Raw genomic sequence first — 22,499 nt, 5'->3', positions numbered from 1 at the left:
ACAAATGACAACACTGTTTGGCTCAGCAAACTAGTTTGTTATATGCTCATTCATACTTAACGTTATCCGACAAACACCTAACTAACGTTACAAACTTTTTTTAATCTCAAAAGCGAACTTGGAATTAGTGTAAATTATTCTATAGTTAGAGCTTTTATGTATTGTTCATCTATATACTTGTTTATCTACAGGCATGCTAAACATGGTTCTGTGTTTGATTGGGCCACTTTAAGTTAGTAAAGCCAATGTTTAGTGTTCGTTTTGGGTTAATAGTTCTGACGACAGATATTTGGCTACAATCGTTCTAAAAATACAAAAGTGACGGTGCCATACAGTCAGTAACGATCAGATCCGCAGTCTTTACTCAAAAAAATCCCTTTGAGGACTGTAGTAGGCTATAATTTGTTACACCAATTAAATGAAATTCTTGTTTATAAGCTTATTTTTTGTAATACTATAATAATTAGTAATTAAATAACAGCGTATCTAAAAAGTAATGAGACAGCAAAAAAACATCTTTCTGAAACGTCGTTTAACAGCCGTTCTTGAACAGGTTCTGCTCGAACATTCTCTGGGTCCGATTCCGGCTCAAATTTGTATGGTTTTATTGACGCCATCGTTTATAATGCACTAAAGCACAAACTACCGGTAAAGGTACGGGACGTGACTTTTCCGGAAAACGAGGCGGTTAGCGAATCACAACACACTGGGCCAGCTAACCAATCTGAGCCCATTGTGTATTTTTGAGGGACTGGCTTCATAGAACCCAGAAACCATCACACTGTTTTTATAAGGAGGGACAGACTAGTGTAGAATAAAGGTAAAATATATGAAAAATAATGCAATTTTTTGAAAACGAAGCATGAACACATGTTACAGTGCACCCCCCACACACAATCAAGCCTTTGAAAAAATTTGTTTTACCACCCCCTTAAAGCCCTGGATCGCACTGGCCCGACAGTGGAAACGCGGCTATTGAGATACTAATATAGTTTTAATTATTATTTTGATTTAGTATTTTTTTTCTGCTTTCATTCTAGTTGTTTCCAGTAATTTTATTGTTTTTGTCATTCTTATCAGTTTTTGTTTGTCAATATCCTTAATTTTATGTGAACTACATGAATCCATTCTGCCATGTTCCAACGTCATCATGTTAAGGATGATGGTGGTTTAATGTGTCTCCAACCCATCCATTGATCTTCAAATCACTACACACAGTTGAAGTATTCATTTTTCTCTTTTTAATCTCCTGAGCTCATGTTGTTTTTGTAACTATGGGTTACATGGACTGGAGTGCAGGGGTTACCTCGAATCTGAGCATATAAACAAGAACGAGCTGCTCTGAGCCCATTTAGGGAGTTAATAGATGTTAACTATATAGCATGTACTTTATAAATGTTAACCTTTCTTTGGATATTGGCCTTTACCAAGCTATCATTTACACAATTATTTTGCTTATCCTTTGCCTTATTAAAATTACAGAAATCATCTCAGCATCTGGAGCAGACGTGATGACCTCAAATCAAACTGACACTGAGAATGTGTTTCTCTGCTATCCACTCCGGCTGGACTCCTGTCCTAAACTACATCGTCTCACTGTAGTTAAAGTAGCAATGTATGTTTTCATGGTGCTGATGATCATCATAACAGTTTTTGGGAACCTGCTGATCATCATCTCTGTCTCGCACTTCAAACATCTACAGTCTCCAACTCATCTGATCGTTCGCTCTCTGGCCGCCAGTGATTGTCTGCTGGGCTCTTTGGTCATGCCGTACAGCATGGTGCGATCTGTTGAAGGCTGCTGGTATCTGGGAGATTTTGTGTGCAAAGTGCATTCTAGTTTAGACATGACCTTCTGTATCTCTTCCATACTGCATCTCAGTTTAATATCTATTGACAGGTACTGGGCCATTTGTGATCCTTTAAGGTACAAAATGAGGATCACAAACAACATTGTGACTGTATTTACTTCCTCCACGTGGCTGTTTTCATTTCTCTATAGTTTTTCTGTTGTGTTTTCAGGGATAAATGCAGTTGGACTAGAGATGCTAATATTGCAGATTTCCTGTGTGGGAAGTTGTGTTCTATTTTTTAACAAACAGTGGGGCCTTATATGTCCAATTATTACATTCTTCCTCCCTGGGACGATCATGAGCTCTCTGTATGTGAAAATCTTCCATGTTGCACTAAAACATGCAAAGGTAATGTCACAAAGAGTGACTGTGGCGGCAGCAGGAGGGTTGAAGAGCCAAAGCTCTGCACACAGAGAGAGAAAAGCAGCAAAAACTCTGGCCATTGTCATAGGTGTTTTTTATTTCTGCTGGCTTCCCTATTTTACAGTTACTGCTCTTGACCCTTTTTTCAATTATTTAACCCCAGCTGATGTTTTTGATGCTTTGGTTTGGTTTGCATATTTTAACTCCACTTGTAACCCCTTGATTTATGGATTTTTCTACCCTTGTTTTCAGAATGCATTTACGATTCTTATATCCACTTATGTCTGTGGCGTCAAGGATTCAAACTCCTTGACTTTTAAATGAATATGACACTCACACTTATTTCAGACATCAAAATAAAGAACAGTAATCTGTGATCTGAATATTTTTAGTAATCTCGTGGAAAAGAGGGGCTTGCACGACACGTGCATGGCTAAAATCAATGTTCAAAAAACTTTTTTCATAGAAATTCTAGAAATTTGTTTGTACTATGTTCAGAAAAATATGTTCAGTTATAAAACAACTGTTTTTTTTTTGTAAACTAAACAGTTTAAATTGAACACTAAACTCATATTTTAATGGATTTACATTAAATGGTCTCCCTTTAGAAAAACATTCTCATTTTGGCAGTTTGATTTAAATTTCCTGATTTGGATCCAGGTGATTAAAAAGTATCCTTAACTGAACAACTGAAGCTGGCCACACTTACATGATCTGTTCAGAAACTGAAAAGAGAAAAAATATATTATTGGTAGGAAACCAGTTACAATTTGAAAGTTAAAATGTATAGGCATCTAAAGAAGGCAAGAAGGATATCTCGTACCTGTTGTGAATGTGTCGTCTGTGTAGACGTTTGAGTTTCAGAAAATCAGTATCAAAGTGGCTTTGAATGGATTTTTTTAACAGTTACAGATTAATAAGAAAAAAGGTGGGTTTAAATTCTAAACTCAACACAAAGAATAAATTATCATAAAAAGCTTCTCTAGAACGATTTCGTTCTATATAAAAAAATGTAAAGAACCTTCTTTTTTAGAGTGCACAGTATATGACTTCAAGAAAATATTTTATTGAACATTGGAGTATTTTTTGCACTCTAAAAAATGCTGGACTTTTTTCATTTTATTGGATTAGTTTCATTATTTTTTATGCTATAGGTAGTTTTACTGTAACTCAGTTGATGGGTCAATTTTACTGAGAATACAAATGATGATGAGTTCTATTATTAAAAGACTGTTCCCATCCTTTACATTATGAACTCCAGCTCCATCCCTTTTGTCAGGTTGTTGCCTCTAGGATGAGAACAAAATACAATACCGCAATACTTTTGTACCTGTAGCGATTGCATTATTAAATAAAAATAGTATGGGATGACACACTTTGCCGTGCATGGCACTTTATGCTTTTGAGGATTGGGTAAGTGTGTGTGGCATATTGTCATGACATTTTTCTTTTCTTAGGAGTTTGTTACTTTTAACTTTTTGATATTATATTATAATGGTATATGATTTAATGCATGTTCTGATGTCTTATGAATTTGTCTTAATGGATTGCTGATTCTCCTATCTGCACAACAAATTTACCCTCGGGCACTAATAAAGACAACTTAAACCTTGAACCATCTCACACACCAACCCAGCACTGGGTCAGTGTCTAGCGTTGCCACCTATGTCTGATAAAAAACCTGGACATATCGATGACCCGGTCAACGCTTTGCTCACAAGTGAAAATGTCCATTAGACATTTGACCCAGAAGACAAAATTGGCCTTTGTGCAGTAAGATTGTGCATAGTCGCGAATATTTTAAACATCTCAAGTATTCTCACTTATCTTACTTAACGGTAACACTTTATATTACGACCCGCAAACAACTGCGTAAGTAAACAGAAATTACGGTGTATGTTTCTGTAATTATAGTGTACTTCCGTGTAGGTATAAGGAAACAATATGTTAAGTTTTGGGTAATAAAGGGGTAACAAGCAGATATACAAGCAAATTATTTGTAATGTAATTATTTTAAAACTAACAGGTACCTATTCTGTTAATATATTCCAGGCAAAAATTGTACATCTGTTATATATATATATATATATATATATATATATATATATATATAAACATATATAAAAACTTTCACATTGTATTGCAATGACACTTAAATGTCAGGGCAAATATACTGTGTAATTAAAACATTTTTTTGTTTTGTTTTCTTAATAAGAATACCTTTCTCTGTAATTACTGTGCAAATAGTGTTGTTTCGTATTGTTACATAGTAAGTAGTGTTTGTCACCCGTTTCAACTGTGTATTTACAGGGTAAGTGTAACTCCTGCGGGCTATAAATTAAAGTGGCGCTTCTTAACCCCTTGTTCTGTGTAGTTACAGGATAAATACTTTGAAATTTTGTTTTGAAATTTTGTTGTAAAATAAAAGTCAGAAATTAAATGGGATCCTTTATTGTATATTTACTGCACTTACCCTGTAACTACACAGAACAAGGGGGTAACAAGCGCCACTTTAATTTACAGCCCACAGGAGTTACACTTACCCTGTAAATACACAGTTGAAACGGGTAACAGACACTACTTACTATGTAACAATACGAAACAACATTATTTGCACAGTAATTACAGAGAAAAGTACTCTACTAAAACAGAACAAAAAAAAAAGTTTTAATTACACAGTATATTTGCCCTGACATTTAAGTGTCATTGCAATACAATGTGATAAGGTAAGTACTACATGGTACTTTCTAAATTAAAATCATAGCAGAAACTAATTATTTTGGCTTAAAATTAACTAGTTTAGTAAGAAGAGCCAATAAATAAAATTTTTTATCATACTGTACTTACATACAGCCATATATATATATGGCTGTATGTAAGTACAGTATGATAAAAATGTTATATATATATATATGTGTATATATATATATATATGTGTATATATATATATATATATATATATATATATATATGTATATATATATATGTATATATATATATGTATATGTATATATATATATATATATATATATATATATATATATATATATATATATCACACACGTTTAATTTACAACCCACAGATGTCAAAATTACCCTCTAACTACATTACACAAGAATATTTTGCCAGAAATGTGAAGAATAATTTACCAGAAAAAACTTATATATACAACAGACATACAATTTTTGCCTGGAATATATTAACAGAATAGGTACCTGTTAGTTTTAAATTAATTACATTATAAATAATTTGCTTGTATATCTGGTTGTACCCCTTTACTACCCAAAACTTAACATAATTGTTCCCTTATACCTACACGGAGGTACACTATAATTACAGAAACGTACACCGTAATTTCGGTTTACTTACGAAGTTCTTTGCAGGTTGTATATCTGCTTGTTTCCCCTTTATTACCCAAAACTTAACATATTGTTCCCTTATACCTATGCGGAAGTATACTATAATTACAGAAACGTACACCGTAATTTCGGTTTACTTACGCAGTTGTTTGCGGGTCGTAATATAAAGTGTTACCAACTTATCTTATAGCTTACCTGATTGCTTATATACTGGTGCTTGTGCTTGCTTTTGTTTCCTCTTTGATAAATTCAATTCAATTCAATTCAAATTTATTTGTATAGCGCTTTTCACAATACACATTGTCTCAAAGCAGCTTTACAGAAAGTGCATTTCGGAAATGTACATAGAAAAATACAGTTAGTTAATCATGTATTAATTTATGGCATAACATATCGCCGGCTTTGAGTCGTCTCTTCACAGGCGTCGAGTCGTCTCTTCACAGGCGTTGGGGCATCTCACTGTCTCCGTGAGAGGCTGGATACAAACTGGAGCTGACGAACGCTATTTACCTCGGGACTAGCGTCCCAAGATAACAGCAGAAAGGCAGATGGGAAATAATTAGCATAGCTGATGTTCATAATGTTAATGCATTCGAACTGATTCAGCAGTAGTATTAAAGGTTAAGCATTAAGTATAAAGTATAAAGTATAAAGAAATAAGTAGAGGGATAACATAAGATTTGCATTTGCATAGTGGGTAGCCTGGTGTTGGCTATAGCCATGTGGAATAATTGTCATTTTTCATCCAATCACAAAGTATGTCGAACGTTGCATTTTCTTTTTTACTGTCATCTTCGTCCTCTGTGTCGCCACCCATGTTAATGCTAACGAACAACGTTGACGTACAATCTTCTTCACTGCTTCTCTAATTGCCGCCTGTAGTAACTGGCTAGCTGCCAAGACAGATGCGCTATGTCTCTCAGACTGCGCTGAGCACACGCATTTAGCGAAATTATTTGCCTTTCGCTGCATACTGCACTTCAACGGTTTAAAATCACCTTTTTTTAAACCTCAGTGCTTAAAACGCATGCAAAAGATAAGCTTTCGAGACCGCGCAGCACAGCAACGTAACATGAATGTAACCGCGACACAGATAATTCAAAATCTATATAAATCGCCCACCCCATTCCTATAGAAGTTGAGCATCGAGCGGGAAACTCAACTTCCATAGGAATGAACTAAAAATATTCGCTCTGCTCCTCTTGCTTCGATCACGCACCTTTATTGAAAATGAGGTTGACACTCGCGAATGGCAAAAAAGGGCCTTCACACTGTCAGCAAAGCTTCAATCAACATGAGGAAAACAAGATTCACAATATTTAATTTTATGAGAAATACCTCAGTTTCAAAAATACCAGTTTTGCTTAATAAGGCCGACTGACTTTCTCTTACGAGAGGTTCTCTCGTATTGCGTAAGTTAGCTTACGCTACGGGAAGGATTAATCTTTTCGAGATATTGAAGCCAAAAAATTATCCTTAATTTTTGTATCCATTGTCAACGCAGTGCAGCAGCTAGCAGACCTAGAGCAGGCTGTCTAGCGTGTTCATAGGATGCCCTGCGGGAACTGCAGCAGCCTACCACTGAGCCCGACGTGACGTCACGTCCAATGAAGGGCGCTCGCGCCTTCACAGCGTCAAAGCCAGCCAGCCAGGGCTCATAGGGCTCTTCTCTTGAGAGAAGCCGCCGCCGTCGAGGAAGCGACAAGCCAGCCCAGGACAGCGCTAGAAGAAGCCGGCCGTCTACGCCACCTTCAGCCATCCGTGCAAGCTACGCTATCCGGCGACATATCCTTTTTACATCACTCTAAAAGAGCAGTGAGCGTCTTTTTCAAGATGCCTCGCATTTCCTGCGGCGGTCTGCCTGGGCCAGGAACACGCAGCCCTCGCCCTCTCGTCTGGAGGATGCGTGCCGCACTGCCAGAGCTTTCTCGCTTCAGGCCGAGAAACAGGCCACTAAGGACTGCTGTTCCATCCTGGCATCGAACAGCGAGGAATGGTCGGGTTCTCACCACTCTTCCGCCTCTTCGATCCAGGAATCCGTCCGGACCCGGGCTGGAGTGGACGCTGAGCTGATGCGCCTCCTCTGTCAGGCTGTCGAACGACTCGGGCTCGAGTGGTCGCCGCCGAAGGAGCCCGCACCTAACAGACTCGACGGCTGCTTTCTTCAGAGTCGCCGCCGTCAAGCGCCCGCAGCCAGGGCCGCCCTGTTTCTGCCTGAACTTCACGTAGAATGGCTAAGTCGTGGAATGCACTTTTCTCCACGAGGCTCCAATCCAACTTCTCCGCGTCGCTCTCCCAAGTGGACAGCGCCGCCGAAAAAGGATACTCTGCCATTCCCCCTGTGGAAGAGACGGTCACAGCGCACCTTTGCCCACCCTCCGTGAGATGGCGCTCAAGGTCTGCCCTCCCGTCCAAGGCCTGCAGAGCCACATCCGCCCTTGTCGGCCGCGCATACACCGCCGCCGAACAGGCCACTTCCGCTCTGCACTCGATGACTGTGCTACAAATTCTACAGGTCGACCTCCTCCGTGAATGGGATGAGAAGGGCCGGGACCCAGCTGCCGTTACAGACTTGAGAAGCCAGGAAGCCAGGAACCTCTGCGATCTGACAGAGCGCCTCCTCACGTGGTCTCAGCATCACCTGCGCTCGCTGAGAGCTGCACATGTGCCAGGCCACCTGAACGACGGCCCAGACAAACTATTCAGGGACAACGTTCCCCCAGGGGGAATGGTCCCTGCACCCTGCATCCCAAACAGTCCAGAAATTATGGCACCTATTCAGCAAAGCGAAAGTCAACCTATTTGCGTCAAAAGACAACGCTCACTGCCCAATGTTCTTTTCGAAGAATGTTTTTTTCGAAGAACCTCTGTATGCCTTCCCTCCGATCTCTCTGCTACCACAGGTAATCAAAAGAATCAGGGAAACGCGCCACTCGGTGCTCCTCATAGCCCCGCACTGGGAGAAACAGATTTGGTTCCCGGAGTTGACGCGGCTGTCACTAACAGCCCCGTGGCCGATTCCGGTGAGAACGGATCTCCTCTCGCAAGCTCACGGCTCGATCTGGCATCCCCATCCAGAGCGCTGGTCTCTGCACGCATGGGTAATCAACGGGTACCCGCTGCCCTGCCAGAAGGAGTGATGAACACGATCACGCAGTCCAGAGCTCCCTCTATTAGAAAGCTTTACGCGTCTAAATGGTCTGTGTTCTCCAAATGGTGCACCGACAAAAACCTGGACCCACGGACGTGCGGGGTCTCGCGGCTGCTCTGAAAGAGCTGTTGGATAAGGGGAGGTCCCCATCCACGCTCAAAGTCTATGTGGCGGCCGTTGCAGCGTTCGCTGAGTCGATGCGCTGCCAGTCACTGGGAAAAAACGAGCTTGTCATCCGCTTCCTTAGAGGAGCCAGAAGGATGAACCCTCCTTTTTCTCTTCAGCGCTCACCACCTCAGCAGCTGTATGTGTGCGTAACAGTTCAGTTCTTCAAGTCCGTGCAAATGATGAGTTTAGACAGAGTATGCTGAGTATTCTGCTTTATTTATCTTTGGCATGCATCCGCATGACTCAACGCTGCAGTGAACACAAACACTCAGTTCACCTCCACCGAACACAACAAGGAAAACAAGGGAACATATAGCTCTGCTCTAGGCTGCGTTTCAGTCCACTTTTAGACACGCACTTGCGAACTTCCCTAAGCACTTCCCCTCAGGGGAATCCCTGCCACCATTTTGAAGTGCGTTCCACTTCGTGAAGTGGACGAGGGAAGTTTATATGGACAGACCCTCGTTCCCTCGATTTTGACCGAGTGAGCGAGTCTACTTCATATGTACACTTCAGGCAGTTCCATATACCACAATGCAACACGATTGTGACTTCACCGCAGATCTCGTCTAATCACCACCACCACCACAAACAACTCTATGATATATTAATTATATATTTTTAAATTTAAAACAACCCAAACACATTTTGGTATACATTTTGATACTGCATTAAACAAATTCTTAATGGGAAAAAAGTTTAAATAATAAATTAACTCTATAGCTGATTCCAAGTGATCAAGGGCTTAGGACGTTCCAATTCAGCCCATTGCAGTTTCTGCCAGTAGTGGGCACTCGTCCAACGTAAGCAATGACGCACATCCGAGTGAACGAGACGGAGGGAAGTTAGCGAGTGAAGGGCATGTCAGTTTTGGACTGGAACGCAGCACTATTCAGCGCTGCACACGCAAACCATGCATGTTCCGGACTACCCCACATAGCAAATTTTTTCTGTCCCAGCTCCGGGCCACACAATCACTTTTCCCTCGGCCCAAGTACCGCAAAGAATGACGGCCCTGAAGTGGCCCAGAACTGGATTAAAGACAAGGGTCACACATGGGCCATAACTGGCCCGAATCTCAGCCAGTTAGTCACCTTTAACTGGCCCTGAACTGGGCCAAAACAGGTTTTATTATTGGTACCAATTCTCAGCCATAAGTTAACCATATCGACACCACCCTTTAACCAGGAACCCCCAAACTGAGCCATAAACAAGCCTAATCTTACCCAGACTATGTGAACAAATAAGGCACAAGAAAATTCAATTCTCAAAAATAGTTTATTTAACAATAGGCACAAGACAATAATAATAAATTATTATTATTTTCTATTGTTTTAGTAAATTCAAAGCTTAACATCTTATTACCACCTCAAAGTGCATTTAATTTCAAAATGTTCTGGTCTGTCTTAAACAGTAGTTTACTTATTGTAGTAATACACAAGCCAAGAAAAAATCTAGAATTTGTGAACACTATTTTAGTTGCCTGAACAGCCAACTATGTACAACATTTTTCAATTCTAACTAAATGAATATATCAATGAATCTAGCTCTGACATTTAAACATATTGTAATGTAATTTTACTCTCAACAAAAACAGAGCACATTTAAAAAAATACTTAGAACAAATTTGCACATAAGAATGTTTGTATGAGTGAGGGAGAAAGTGATGCTATTTAGGACTGTCCTCAGGTAGTGAAGTACAGCTCTGCAGCCCCTCTTTTCTCCTCAAGGGCTCTATCTCCTTTCTCCATCTCTATCAGGAGCAAGCTGAAGCCATATTTGTATTGTTGCTTCTATCTCCTGATCAGTGGCATGTGTCAGACGATTTTTCCTCACAGCAGCTAAAAGACAAAATACTAAATTAACAAATACATACACAAATATTCATCCACCTACTGTAAATAAATTTAGGTAACAACATAAAATAAGGTTGCTTCGGTTAATTTTTATACAGGAAATGATTGCTTATAATGTGGCACTATTGAATGACCCGCAGGACGGTCGGGTCTTCAGTCTGTACTCGCGTTCTCAAGTTCAGGGCAGTGAATCAGCTAACGTTACCATATAGGCAAAAGTTCACTTCAATAAAGAACAAGGTGACATCCGAGTTTGAATTCAGGTATTTAAAAAAGCTCCAAAAAAGAGATGTTCTTCTATTTTTTTAAAGATTGCCATTACATAACCTGCCAAAATAACCTTCGAAACCGCCACGGTCGATTTTTAATCGAGGTTAAGGTTAAATAAAAATACTAAAAAAATAAGAGAGCTGTAAACACATGGCAGGCTTGATCTGTTTCTGCATGAGTGCAAAAGAGAACACATGTGGTTGCATATCTTCTGTATAATGTATCACATCTAATGTTAGGTCGTACACAATATAGACTGTAAAAAAGAATAGGGTCATGCACAAAATAGCTTCACTTACCTGAGAAGCGGTTGGGTTGTCTGACAGACGTCTTCTACACCCTTCAGCGGGAGAAATTTCAAACGACGCATCACGTGAACCTCATCCACCAACCAGAAAGCTGCTGTACTGTGGCGATCGCACCAAAATAAACAATAGTTCACTGCACAGTTAACTGTACATATTTTTAAACTGTTATATATATATACATACATATAGTAAGTTTTAACATGATTTAGTGGTGCTTAAACTAAAGAGTTTAAATTAACTCAATTGTCATGTTAGGAACATTTATATTTTGTTCAGGTCAAATGGATTTTGGATTTTTTAAATGATTATTGAATTTTGTGAACACTGCTGAAAACTAAATGCTATATTTATTAATTATTTATCATTTTTTCTGGACATAGCTTTTTTCACTGACTCATAAGTCAATTCATATTATTATTGTTATTAATTATTAAAATCATTACATCTCTGTCGTTGTTTTGATAACTGCACCATCCATGGACACCACTTTAAACTGTTTTATTTCTCCCGTGAAAAATTGTGGTGGTGGGGGGACAAACCTTGAATATATAGTAGCGGCCTAAATAATCGCTACACTGATCTCGGCCACACACCTCCTATGCACAATTGGCCCAAATGTTGTCTGTTGTCATGCAATGCCATCATTGCCACACTTGGCCCGCAGTTGGCTGACATGATCTGGGCCACACACCTCCCATCCACAATCGGCCCAAATGTTGTCTGCCGTCATGCATGCAGTGCCATCATTGCCACACATGGCCCACAGTTGGCTGACATGATGCATGCCAGTGCCGGCAACACGCCAACAGTGCCATGATGAGGCCACATTTGGGCCAAGTCTGTTTGCTATGTGGGACACTACCCAAAATTCCCTCCCGCACTAACTACAATTTCACATTCTTACAACATTAAAGGAGCAGCTCCCTATTCCCCCTTTCTCCCACAACACTACCCCCACTCTGGATTTTGATTACCTATAATACCAATCCAGCACCCCTTGCATAACAACATAAAATGTATCAACATTTCACAGTTCAAATAACAGGCAGAAACACATCCAACATACTGTCTCTTGTTTCTCTCTTTTTTTCTTTCTTTCTGTTTTTTAAACCTGAGACAACTCCACTTGACAGAGCATACAGTCCATGTTAGCAAACTCCACTCAACTGAGACACTAGCCTTTATAATCCAGCCCCAAGTGACAGGGTGAACAGTCCATAAGGCAGAGGGTAGCACGGTACTTGAGGGGGAAAGGATGACATAAAAGTTCATTACACATAGTCCCTTTTTGGAAGCAACAGTAATTCAATACAAATTCTGACTCTCAGAGTCCAATTAGTGGATGGAATCTCTCTTCCACATTACCCTTTTGAAGGAAGGAATTAGAAGCCGAGCATTTGCACAAGAAAATAATACTTAGTTACATATGAACTCACCCATAGGCACAACAAATAACATCCACATGGTTTACATAGAAAATAAACAACATTAAAGGGATAGTTATAATAATAATAATAATGAATTTTATTCCTAACGCGCTTTTCTTAGACTCAAAGCGCTACAATGTACAAAAAAACAACAACACAACAATAAGATACAATAAAACAAATACATTAATTTGCAATAAGCATCTCTAAAAAGGTGTGTCTTTAAAGAATGCTTAAAACAGTCCAATGTTGGAGAGTCTCTAATTCCCGACGGTTGGGCATTCCAAAGACGTGGTGCTGAGACCGAAAATGCTCGACCACCCATTGACTTTTTAATTAATATCGAGGCTGCTGAAGGATGCATGACCTAGAAGAGCGCAGGGAGCGTGCTGAAGTGTGAGTGGTAACTAAACTGCAAAGAGAGGCAGGGGCCGTTCCATGAATCGCTTTATACGTTAAAACCAGTGTTTTGAATTCAATACGTGCTTGTATAGGCAACCAATGCAAGTCATGGAGTACCGGGGAAATATGTTTTTGAGTAGTTGTGTGTGTCAATAGCCGAGCGGCTGAATTTTTAATATATTTTAATTTTTTGATGGATCGATTTGGGAGACCAACAGAGAGTGAATTGCAATAATCGAGCCTCAACGTAATAAAGGCGTGAATAAGCCTTTCCGCATCTGGGAGCGATAGAAACGTTCGTAGCCTAGCGATATTTCGAAGATGGAAAAATGCAGGTTTTGATATCATTTTAATATGGGCATTGAACATCAGTTCTGGGTCAAAGATAACGCCCAGATTGCGCACTTGAGAGGACGCAGTAACAAAGTCATGGCCAGTAATCAAATTAGAGCTGTTAAGTTTAAGTAAACCCGTCTGCGTACCGACGAATAGAAGTTCTGTTTTTGATACGGTGAGCTTAAGAAAGTTGTCATGCATCCAGGCTTTCATCTCATCCAAGCAGGTGGAAAGAGCTGTAACTGCAAGGTTTGGATTAGGGTGCATGCTGATATAGATCTGCATATTGTCAGCATAACAATGAAACCCTAACCCAAACCTACGAACGATGTCACCCAAAGGCAACATATAAATACTAAATAAGATGGGACCAAGCACAGACCCTTGTGGGACACCCTGCTGAACTAGTGTTGGTATAGATTTGTTTTTCCCCAAAGACACAAACTGGAATCGATTTGTGAGATAGGATGTAAACCATTCAAACGCAGTACCAGAGATTCCTAACCATACAGACAGTCTGTCAAGAAGGACAGCATGAGATATAGTGTCAAAAGCAGCAGTGATGTCTAGCAATACTAAAACACTACAGGCACCCATATCAGCAGAAATGAGAAGATCATTTGTGACCCGGACAAGAGCAGTCTCAGTACTATGACCTGATCTAAATCCAGACTGAAACGGTTCTAGGAGATTGTTCATGGACAGGTATTGCTGTAGCTGGCCAACTACAACTCGTTCCAGGACCTTAGCCAGAAAAGGTAGATGGGCAATAGGCCTATAGTTAGACAATTATTCAACATCACAACCAGTCTTTTGAAGGTCTGGTGTGATGGCAGCTAACTTAAGGGACGAAGGAACCTGACCAGTTGATAAAGAATGATTAATGATACCAGTGATAGAAGGGCACAATAGTGTTAAACACTTTTTTAAGATCTCAGTAGGCATGGGGTCAAGAGAACATGTAGATGAAGTCTGATCCATTCAAGAGTATTTGTGACTCTCTTTGTTTGGATCAATTGATAAATTTACCCACCCGATTAAATCATAAAGATCTGGTTAAATCTACACTACTTGATGTTATTTTAACTAATGCTCCTCATAGATTCTCTGCAGTTGGAGTTTTTTGTAATGATGTTAGTGATCACTGTCCAATAGTATGTGTAAGAAATTGCAGGATTCCAAAGAGTAAACCACGTTTTATTTTGAAACGACAATTTAAACATTTTAACGATCAAGCCTTTTTGCAAGATATTTATAACAGTGATTTATATGTTGTTTCACAGATACCCGATGTCGATATAGCATGGGAGTATTTTAAATGTACTTTTTTGACTATATGTGACAAACATGCACCTTTTAAAAGGTTTAGAGTAAGAAGTAGAGATAATCCCTGGTTTAATGAGTCAATATCTTTGTAATGGTCACCAGCTGGAGTGCCCTTGAGAGCCACCAGAGGGCACTCCAGATAAGACTATTATCACTCACAAACTACATTTCCCATAACTCACTGCCCGGACTTACCATCACTGATCACATTCACCTGTACCTCATTCACTGATTGCATTCACCTGTGTCTCATCCTGTTAGTCTGTCTATTTATACCAGGTTCATTCATTCACTCACCGCGAAGTCTTGTTTTAGTGTCACACTGCAATTCTCAGCATTCTCCCCATTTTCTTGTCTCTTGGTGTTTTTGGATTTTTTGCCTGTTTTGGATTACTCTTTTGCCTCTGACCCCTGCCTGCTTTGTGTGTTTGTTTGTACGGACTGCCTGCCTGTGTTTGACCTTGCCTGTTTTGGATTACCCCTTAATAAAACTGCATTTGGATTCTCCCCCTTCGTGTCTCGGAGCAGTTTCGTGACAATCTTTACTTATAAAAAAAAGAGATGAGGCATGGGCTAAGAAAACAAATAATAACATGGACTGGGTAAATTATAGGACAATAAGAAATAATTGTACAAAATTGGTAAAAAAAATCTAAATGTAATTATTACATAAAAATGATGAATGAAAATTTGAACAATCCGACTAATTTCTGGAAGTTGACTAAATCTGTTTGTGGTAAAAAAAGAAAACCTCCACCAGTCTGCCGGATTTTTTGAAATTAAATGAGAGTGTAATCCAGGACAAAGAAAATATTGTAAAAGCCTTTAATAGCCATTTTATCTCTGCTGATTTAATATCAGATTTTGGTAATTTAAAGGAACATAACATAGAAGGCAATGTGGAAAACGTTTCATGTCATTCCCAGCGGTTCACTCTTACTCCTATTTTAGCTACACAAGATTATAAAGCCTTATCAAACTTGGATTGCAAAAAATCAGCGGGGTCTGATAAAATAGAGCCTTATTTTTTAAAAATTGCTGCAGATCTTATTACAGAGCCCATCACTTCTATTTTAAATTTAAGTTTAAATTCTAATGTTATTCCCTGTGCATGGAAATCGGCTATGATTCTACCTTTGTTTAAAGGTGGTGATCCATCAGAGATGAATAACTATCGTCCAATTTCAAGGTTGTCGGTGATGGCAAAAGTATTTGAATCTTTTGTAAATGATCAAGTAAAACAGTTTTTAACTGAAAATAAAATTTTGAATGAATTCCAATCAGGCTTTAGATCAGGTCACAGTACTATAACAGCAGCCATGCTGGTCACAAATGATATTATTGAATGTTTGGATAGTAAACAGCATTGTGCAGCCTTATTTGTAGATCTCTCCAAAGCATTTGATTCTGTAGATCAGAAACTTTTGTTGCAGAGACTTAGTTGTGTGGGTTTTAGTGAAACATGTCTAAATTGGTTTATAAACTACTTATCAGAAAGAACTCAGTGTGTCTCAGTTGAAAATTTTACTTCAGCAGAACAAACAATTAAAAAAGGTGTCCCACAGGGCTCTGTTTTAGCACCAATTTTATTTTCTATTTATAACAATGACCTAGGTTGTGGGATAACTCCAGCTAGAATTCATCTATATGCTGATGACACAATCATTTATACAGTAGCACACTCTCTGAATCAAGCCATAGAGCTTCTGCAAGATTCTTTTCGGTCTTTGCAACTGTCATTGTCAAGTCTGAAACTGGTTTTAAACACGAAAAAAACTAATTATATGCTTTTCACCCGTTGTTCCATCAACACAGATCGCTCGATTTTAAGTTTAGAGGGGGACTGTATAGAAAGAGTAAATTGTTATAAATACTTAGGCATATGGTTGGATGAAAAATTAGGTTTTAATGTACATATTGAAAATCTCTTGAAAAAGCTTAGACCAAAACTGGGTTTCCTCTTTCGTTTAAAGAAATGTTTTCCATTTGAAGCAAGAAAGAGAATTATTCAAAGCTGTTTCCTCTCAGTATTGGATTACGGTGATGTGATTTATATGCATGCAGGTTCATCGTCGCTACAAAGATTGGATTGTGTTTACCATGCTGCCTTACGCTTTGTGACGAGTGCCTCCTCACGCACTCATCATTGTACTTTATATGAATTGGTGGGTTGGACTTCTTTGTTTCAAAGGAGAAAAATACGCATATTGATGTTTATTGCTAAGGCATTGTTAGGCAAATTACCAATTTATATCTGTCGTCTATTATCTTATTGTATCTGTAATTATAGCACTAGATCTAGTGCAAAACTGCTTTTAAAGGTTCCTAGAGTACGTTCAGAGCTTGGTAAAACTGCCTTTTCTTCCTATGCTCCCTGGTTATGGAATGAGCTGCAGAGTATAATAATGATACAAACTCTCCCCTCTTTAAACGTTTTTAAAAATCTCGTATTGACCAATTTAAAGGAAACGTGTGCATGTTTTGTAAAGTAACTTTTGTTGCCATTTTATGAGTGCTGGGTTACATTTTATGTACGATTTTTGAATTTTATGTTTGTATTGTATATGTGAAACGTTTTGTGCTGCCATTTTGGCCAGGACTCCCTGGAAGAAGAGATTTTTATCTCAATGGGACTATCCTGGTAAAATAAAGGATAAATGAATTCATAGACATGACCAGTTTTGAGATATCATCTGTGCTAACAGTGTCAAAATTGGTTGAAATTAGAAGATGGATTTATAGGATGGGGCTCGTTAAACAACCGAGGGGGGCGAGTAACCATGGAGCTATAGATATCTTGAACTTTCTCTGTAAAGTATTTATGAAATTTGTTACACATCCCAACAGAGGAACAAATGTTTTGATTATGAGGTTTAAAAAGTTTGTTAATTGTTTTAAACATCAATCTTGGATTACCTGCACCTTCATTAATCATATGCGAGTAATATTCCTCTCTGGTGGATTTAAGGGCAAGATGATATTTCATTTGCTGTTCTTCACACATCAGTTTATGGACAGTAAGACCAATTTTTCTGTACAAGCGCTCAATCTTTCTTCCTTTGGTTTTAAGTGCACGCAATTCGTTAGTATACCAAGGGGATGATCTAGCGAAAGAGACAACTATTTTTTTTCAGTGGTGCTACAATATCAAGAATAGACGATAGTGCAGAGTTGTAACTGTCCACAGAATCGGTCACAGGAAGCTCGGCAGTAGCGCTGAAGAGCAACTGGGGATCAATGTTCTTAATATTTCTAAATGTTATGACATGCTCTTTAACAGCTTTTAAAGAGGCAGAGGTGGTAAGTTCACAGGTTAATAAATTATGGTCACTGAAATATAGCTCATCAACCAAGTTGGTCGACCTCTAAACCGACTGTGCAGACCAAGTCCATTGTGTGTCCAGATTTGTGAGTGGGGAAATCAACATGCTGCTTAAAATTAAAACAGTCCAATACATGCATAAGATTAGCTGTTTGAGAACAGTCTGAGTTATCAACATGTATATTTATGTCACCTATTAGCAAAATATCTGAACAATTCGAAGTCAAAGTCAGTAATTCAGCAAGTTCAGAAAAAAAGACTGAATTTACCTTAGGAGGACGATAAATAAGTATGATAAGTACAGGAGAGTTGCCATTGATTTTTTTTACCACCAAGCACTCAAAGGAAGACATTTCAGGTGTAGTGATTAGAGTAACAGGCAGTTCAGATTTATATAAAATTGCAAGACCACCACCTTTACCGGTAAGTCTAGGTTTGTCAATATATGTATATCCAGGTGGCAAGGCCAGGTTCAAGTTATAAAAGTCATTTGGGTGATGCCATGTCTCGGTGAGACAAAGAAAGTCAAGTTTTCCATGCAGGATTGTATCATAAAGAAATGCTGCTTTCTCATTCATAGATTGCACATTTAATTGCGCAAGTCTAATTTTAGAGATTGCATTCTTAACGCGCTTGTTCTCTGAGGACATACGTGGATAGGATAGATTAGACATACAAATGCCACGGGACCTTAGATGTCCAAATCTCCGAGAATCGGAGCAAAGCACATTTATACAAGCTGGCAGGTCATATAAGCCCATACGAGAGCCGCGATGTACATATTTTGGCCGACGCAACAGTTGAGATGCTCTCAGGGCATTTTGAGTACAATCACTGAGAGGTAATTGAAAATCCAATGATAAAAGTTCAGAGAATGAGTATCTTATCATAATGGCGTTCCACAGTTTAAGTTCCTGTATTTCAATGAGTCCGATCGTGTAGACCAAGGTAATGAGTGTTGCGAGTGGAACCAGCATACCGGTATCTATTCCAGTAGAATCCTTGACAAATCCTGAGTTCCAGATATGATACGGCAACTCAGAGGAGAGAAACAGCAACACAAAAATGGCAGCAGATCCACACACTCCTCAGCCTCAGATCAATAGGAGGGTGCGAACAGGTGGGAACAGGTGTCGAACCGGCCACAGCAAAACAGTAGGGAAGCAATGAGGATGCCAGAAAGATTAAAAGCAGCCAACAGCCTATTTCTAAAAACTGCAACGTAAAGTAGCAAAAAAATTGTACACCCGAAAATGAAAATTCTGTCAGTATTTACTCACCCTCATGTTGTTCCAAACCCGTAAGACCTTCGTTCATCTTCGGAACATGAATTAAGATATTTTTAATCAAATCTGAGATATGGAGAGTCACTCCTCCATACTAGTCCATAGGCTTCATCAGTTATTGAAATTTGCTAGCCCCGAAAAGTTATTAAAAACATCGTTAAAATAGTCCAAGTGACTACAGTGGCTCAATCTTACGTTTATCAAGCGACGAGAATACTTTTTGTGCACAAAAACAAACAAAAATAATGACTTTATTTCAACTATTCATTTCCTTCTCTTTGGGCCTCTAGTCAGTTAACTTAGTGTGATTCCGTAGAGCTACGTCACACGTAGGCTCACTATTGGCCGACGCTGGTCATGTGTGTGATGCGTGTGACGTACAACAACAGAAGCGTACGCTATAACACTAGTGAACTGACTTGAGGCCCACAGAGAAGGAAATTAATAGTTGAAATAAAGTCGTTATTTTTGGGTTTTTTTGCGCACAAAAAGTATTCTCGTCGTTTGATAAACTTAAGATTGAGCAACTGTAGTCACTTGGACTATTTTAACAATGTCTTTAATAACTTTTCGAGGCCGGCAAGTTCAATCCCTGAAGAAGCCTATGGACTAGTATGGAGGAGTGATCCAGCTCTCAGATTTCATCAAAAATAAAAATCATCATTCAAAAATCACCATCATTTACGCATATGGAAGTGAGAGGTTTGGTGTGGAAAAAAGGAAGGAAAAAGTACAAACTACTCCTGGATTGTCTAGACGGCAGCAGAAAATTGAAGGGTTAGTTAGAGAAAGGAGACAGCTGAGGAAGCAATGGAAAAGAGCGGAACAAAGTCAGGAGGGACTCAATCTCTTACAAAGGGCCATAAAAGATAAGCTTGCAACATTACGCAGAGCTGAGCGCCTACGGAAACGCTACAAAAAGAAGGAAGGTGCGAGGGCTAATTTCTATAAAGATCCATTCAAATTCATAAAGAAGTTATTCACCAGTGAGAAGAATGGCACTTTAAAAGCATCTAGGGTTGAGCTAGAGAGATATTTGGAAACGCATACAGATGCAAAAAGGCATGAGCCTATGTCAATTCCGTCAGACATCCCACCTGTCAATCCACCAGAATACCAAATGGAAGTTTGTGCACCTAAGTGGAAAGAGATAGAGCAGGTTGTGAGAAAGGCAAGGGCTTCATCATCTCCAGGGCCTAATGGAGTTCCGTACAGAGTGTACAAGAGTGCTTCAGGAGTTCTAAGGATTCTGTGGAAATTGATAAAAGTGGCTTGCGAAAAGCAGGTTGTACCTAGATCATGGCGCCGAGCAGGGGGAGTCTTTATACCCAAAGAAAAAGATGCTACAAGCTTCAGTCAGTTTCGCCCTATTTCACTATTAAACGTCGAAGGCAAAATTTTCTTCAGCATTATTGCTCAGAGATTGTCAACCTACCTATTAAAGAATGGCTTCATTGACACTTCAGTTCAAAAAGCGGGCATTCCAGGATTCTCAGGATGCTTAGAACATATCAGTGTTATCTGGCAACGAATACAATCAGCTAAAAAGGAGAGGAAGGAGCTCCACGTGACATTCCTGGATTTGGCTAATGCATATGGTTCAGTGCCACATGAGCTTCTTTGGGCATCATTTGATTTTTTCAGGATACCGATGTCGATAACAAATTTAGTGAAAGCCTATTTTGGAGATTTGCAATTTAGTTTCTCAACTCTAGAATTCAGCACTACATGGCAATGCTTAGAGGTTGGAATAATGGCAGGATGCACCATTTCTCCACTGGCTTTTACCATGGCAATGGAAGTAATCATTAGGGCATCAAAATGGGTAGTAGGAGGAGAGCGCTTGGCTTCTGGTATGCGACTACCACCAATCAGAGCATACATGGATGACATGACAACCATGACTACAACGGTAGCCTGCACTAATCGGTTATTGGGGAAGTTAACAGATAATATTGAATGGGCACGAATGCAATTTAAGCCCTCTAAATCAAGGAGCATCTCAATAGTTAAAGGCAAGGTAGTAGATAAAATATTCTTCATTAATGGTGAGGCAATACCAACAGTTTCTCAGAAGCCAGTGAAGAGTCTAGGGAGATGGTACGATGGGGATCTAAAGGACACAGTTCGAGTGGGAGAAGTTAGACGACAAGCAGTGGAAGGGTTGAAGAGCATAAACAGCTGTGCTCTACCAGGCAAACTAAAACTCTGGTGCTTTCAGTTTGGTCTACTGCCAAGGTTGCTGTGGCCACTGACTGTGTACGAGGTTTCTTTGACAACAGTGGATAAGCTGGAAGTGTTAATAAGTTCATACATCAGGAAATGGTTGGGAGTTCCACGCTGCCTCAGCAGAGTGGGACTTTATAGTAAAGGAGTATTGCAGCTGCCAGTCTCTGCTTTAACCGAGGAGTTTAAGTGTGCCAAAGTCAGACTGGAAATGACTTTAGCAGAGTCACACGACAAATGTGTAAGGGAGGCAGCCCCTGTGGTAAAAACTGGTAGAAAGTGGTCAGCAAAGAAATCTGTAGTAGAGGCAAAGGCTGACCTTCAAATTGGGGATATCGTGGGACAGGTACAGCATGGAAGAGGGGGTTTTGGGCTCAGTTTAGCTCCTCCTAAATGGCACAAGGCAGGCCCAGCTCAAAGGAGGAAGCTGGTAGTCAACGAGGTGCGAAAGCAGGAGGAGAGGATGAGATGTATAAAGGCCATTTCCCAGGCCAAGCAGGGAGAGTGGATGAGATGGGAGAGTGTGGAACAACGAAAAATGGGCGGGCAAGACCTTTGGTCAATGGAAGAGAGTAGGATCAGTTTCCTTATTAGGTCAACATATGATGTTCTCCCAACACCGCAGAACCTAAACCTCTGGGTAGGAGAGGATCCCTCTTCTCCTTTGTGTTCATCACCTGCCACATTAAGGCACATTTTGACAGGATGTAAGGTGGCTCTTAGCCAAGGTCGGTTTACTTGGCGCCATGACCAAGTATTGCGATGTTTGGCTTTAGCATTGGAAGGCAAGCGTAGTATGACCAATAAGTTGCCGCCTGTTCTAGCAAAACATTACACGCAGAAGA

At 39.6% G+C, this 22,499-nt stretch overlaps 1 protein-coding gene across 1 annotated transcript; it reads left to right on the top strand.

The window, feature by feature from the left end:
* Positions 1-1,511: 1,511 nt before the first annotated feature.
* On the top strand, positions 1,512-2,540 carry LOC143728773 (trace amine-associated receptor 4-like). The gene has a single exon (XM_077219609.1). The coding sequence runs from the start codon at positions 1,512-1,514 to the stop codon at positions 2,538-2,540; it is 1,029 nt and encodes a 342-aa protein (XP_077075724.1).
* The last annotated feature ends 19,959 nt before the right edge of the window (positions 2,541-22,499 follow it).

The sequence above is a fragment of the Siphateles boraxobius genome, unplaced genomic scaffold, assembly GCF_051911475.1.
Source record: "Siphateles boraxobius isolate OS27281-9 unplaced genomic scaffold, OSU_SipBor_1 8, whole genome shotgun sequence".
Classification (NCBI taxonomy): domain Eukaryota; kingdom Metazoa; phylum Chordata; class Actinopteri; order Cypriniformes; family Leuciscidae; genus Siphateles; species Siphateles boraxobius.
This window is presented reverse-complemented; position numbering and strand designations above follow the sequence as displayed.

Bases quoted from the DNA above. Each gene is read 5' to 3' on its own strand.
- LOC143728773 (XM_077219609.1), top strand. From the start codon at position 1,512: ATGACCTCAAATCAAACTGACACTGAGAATGTGTTTCTCTGCTATCCA.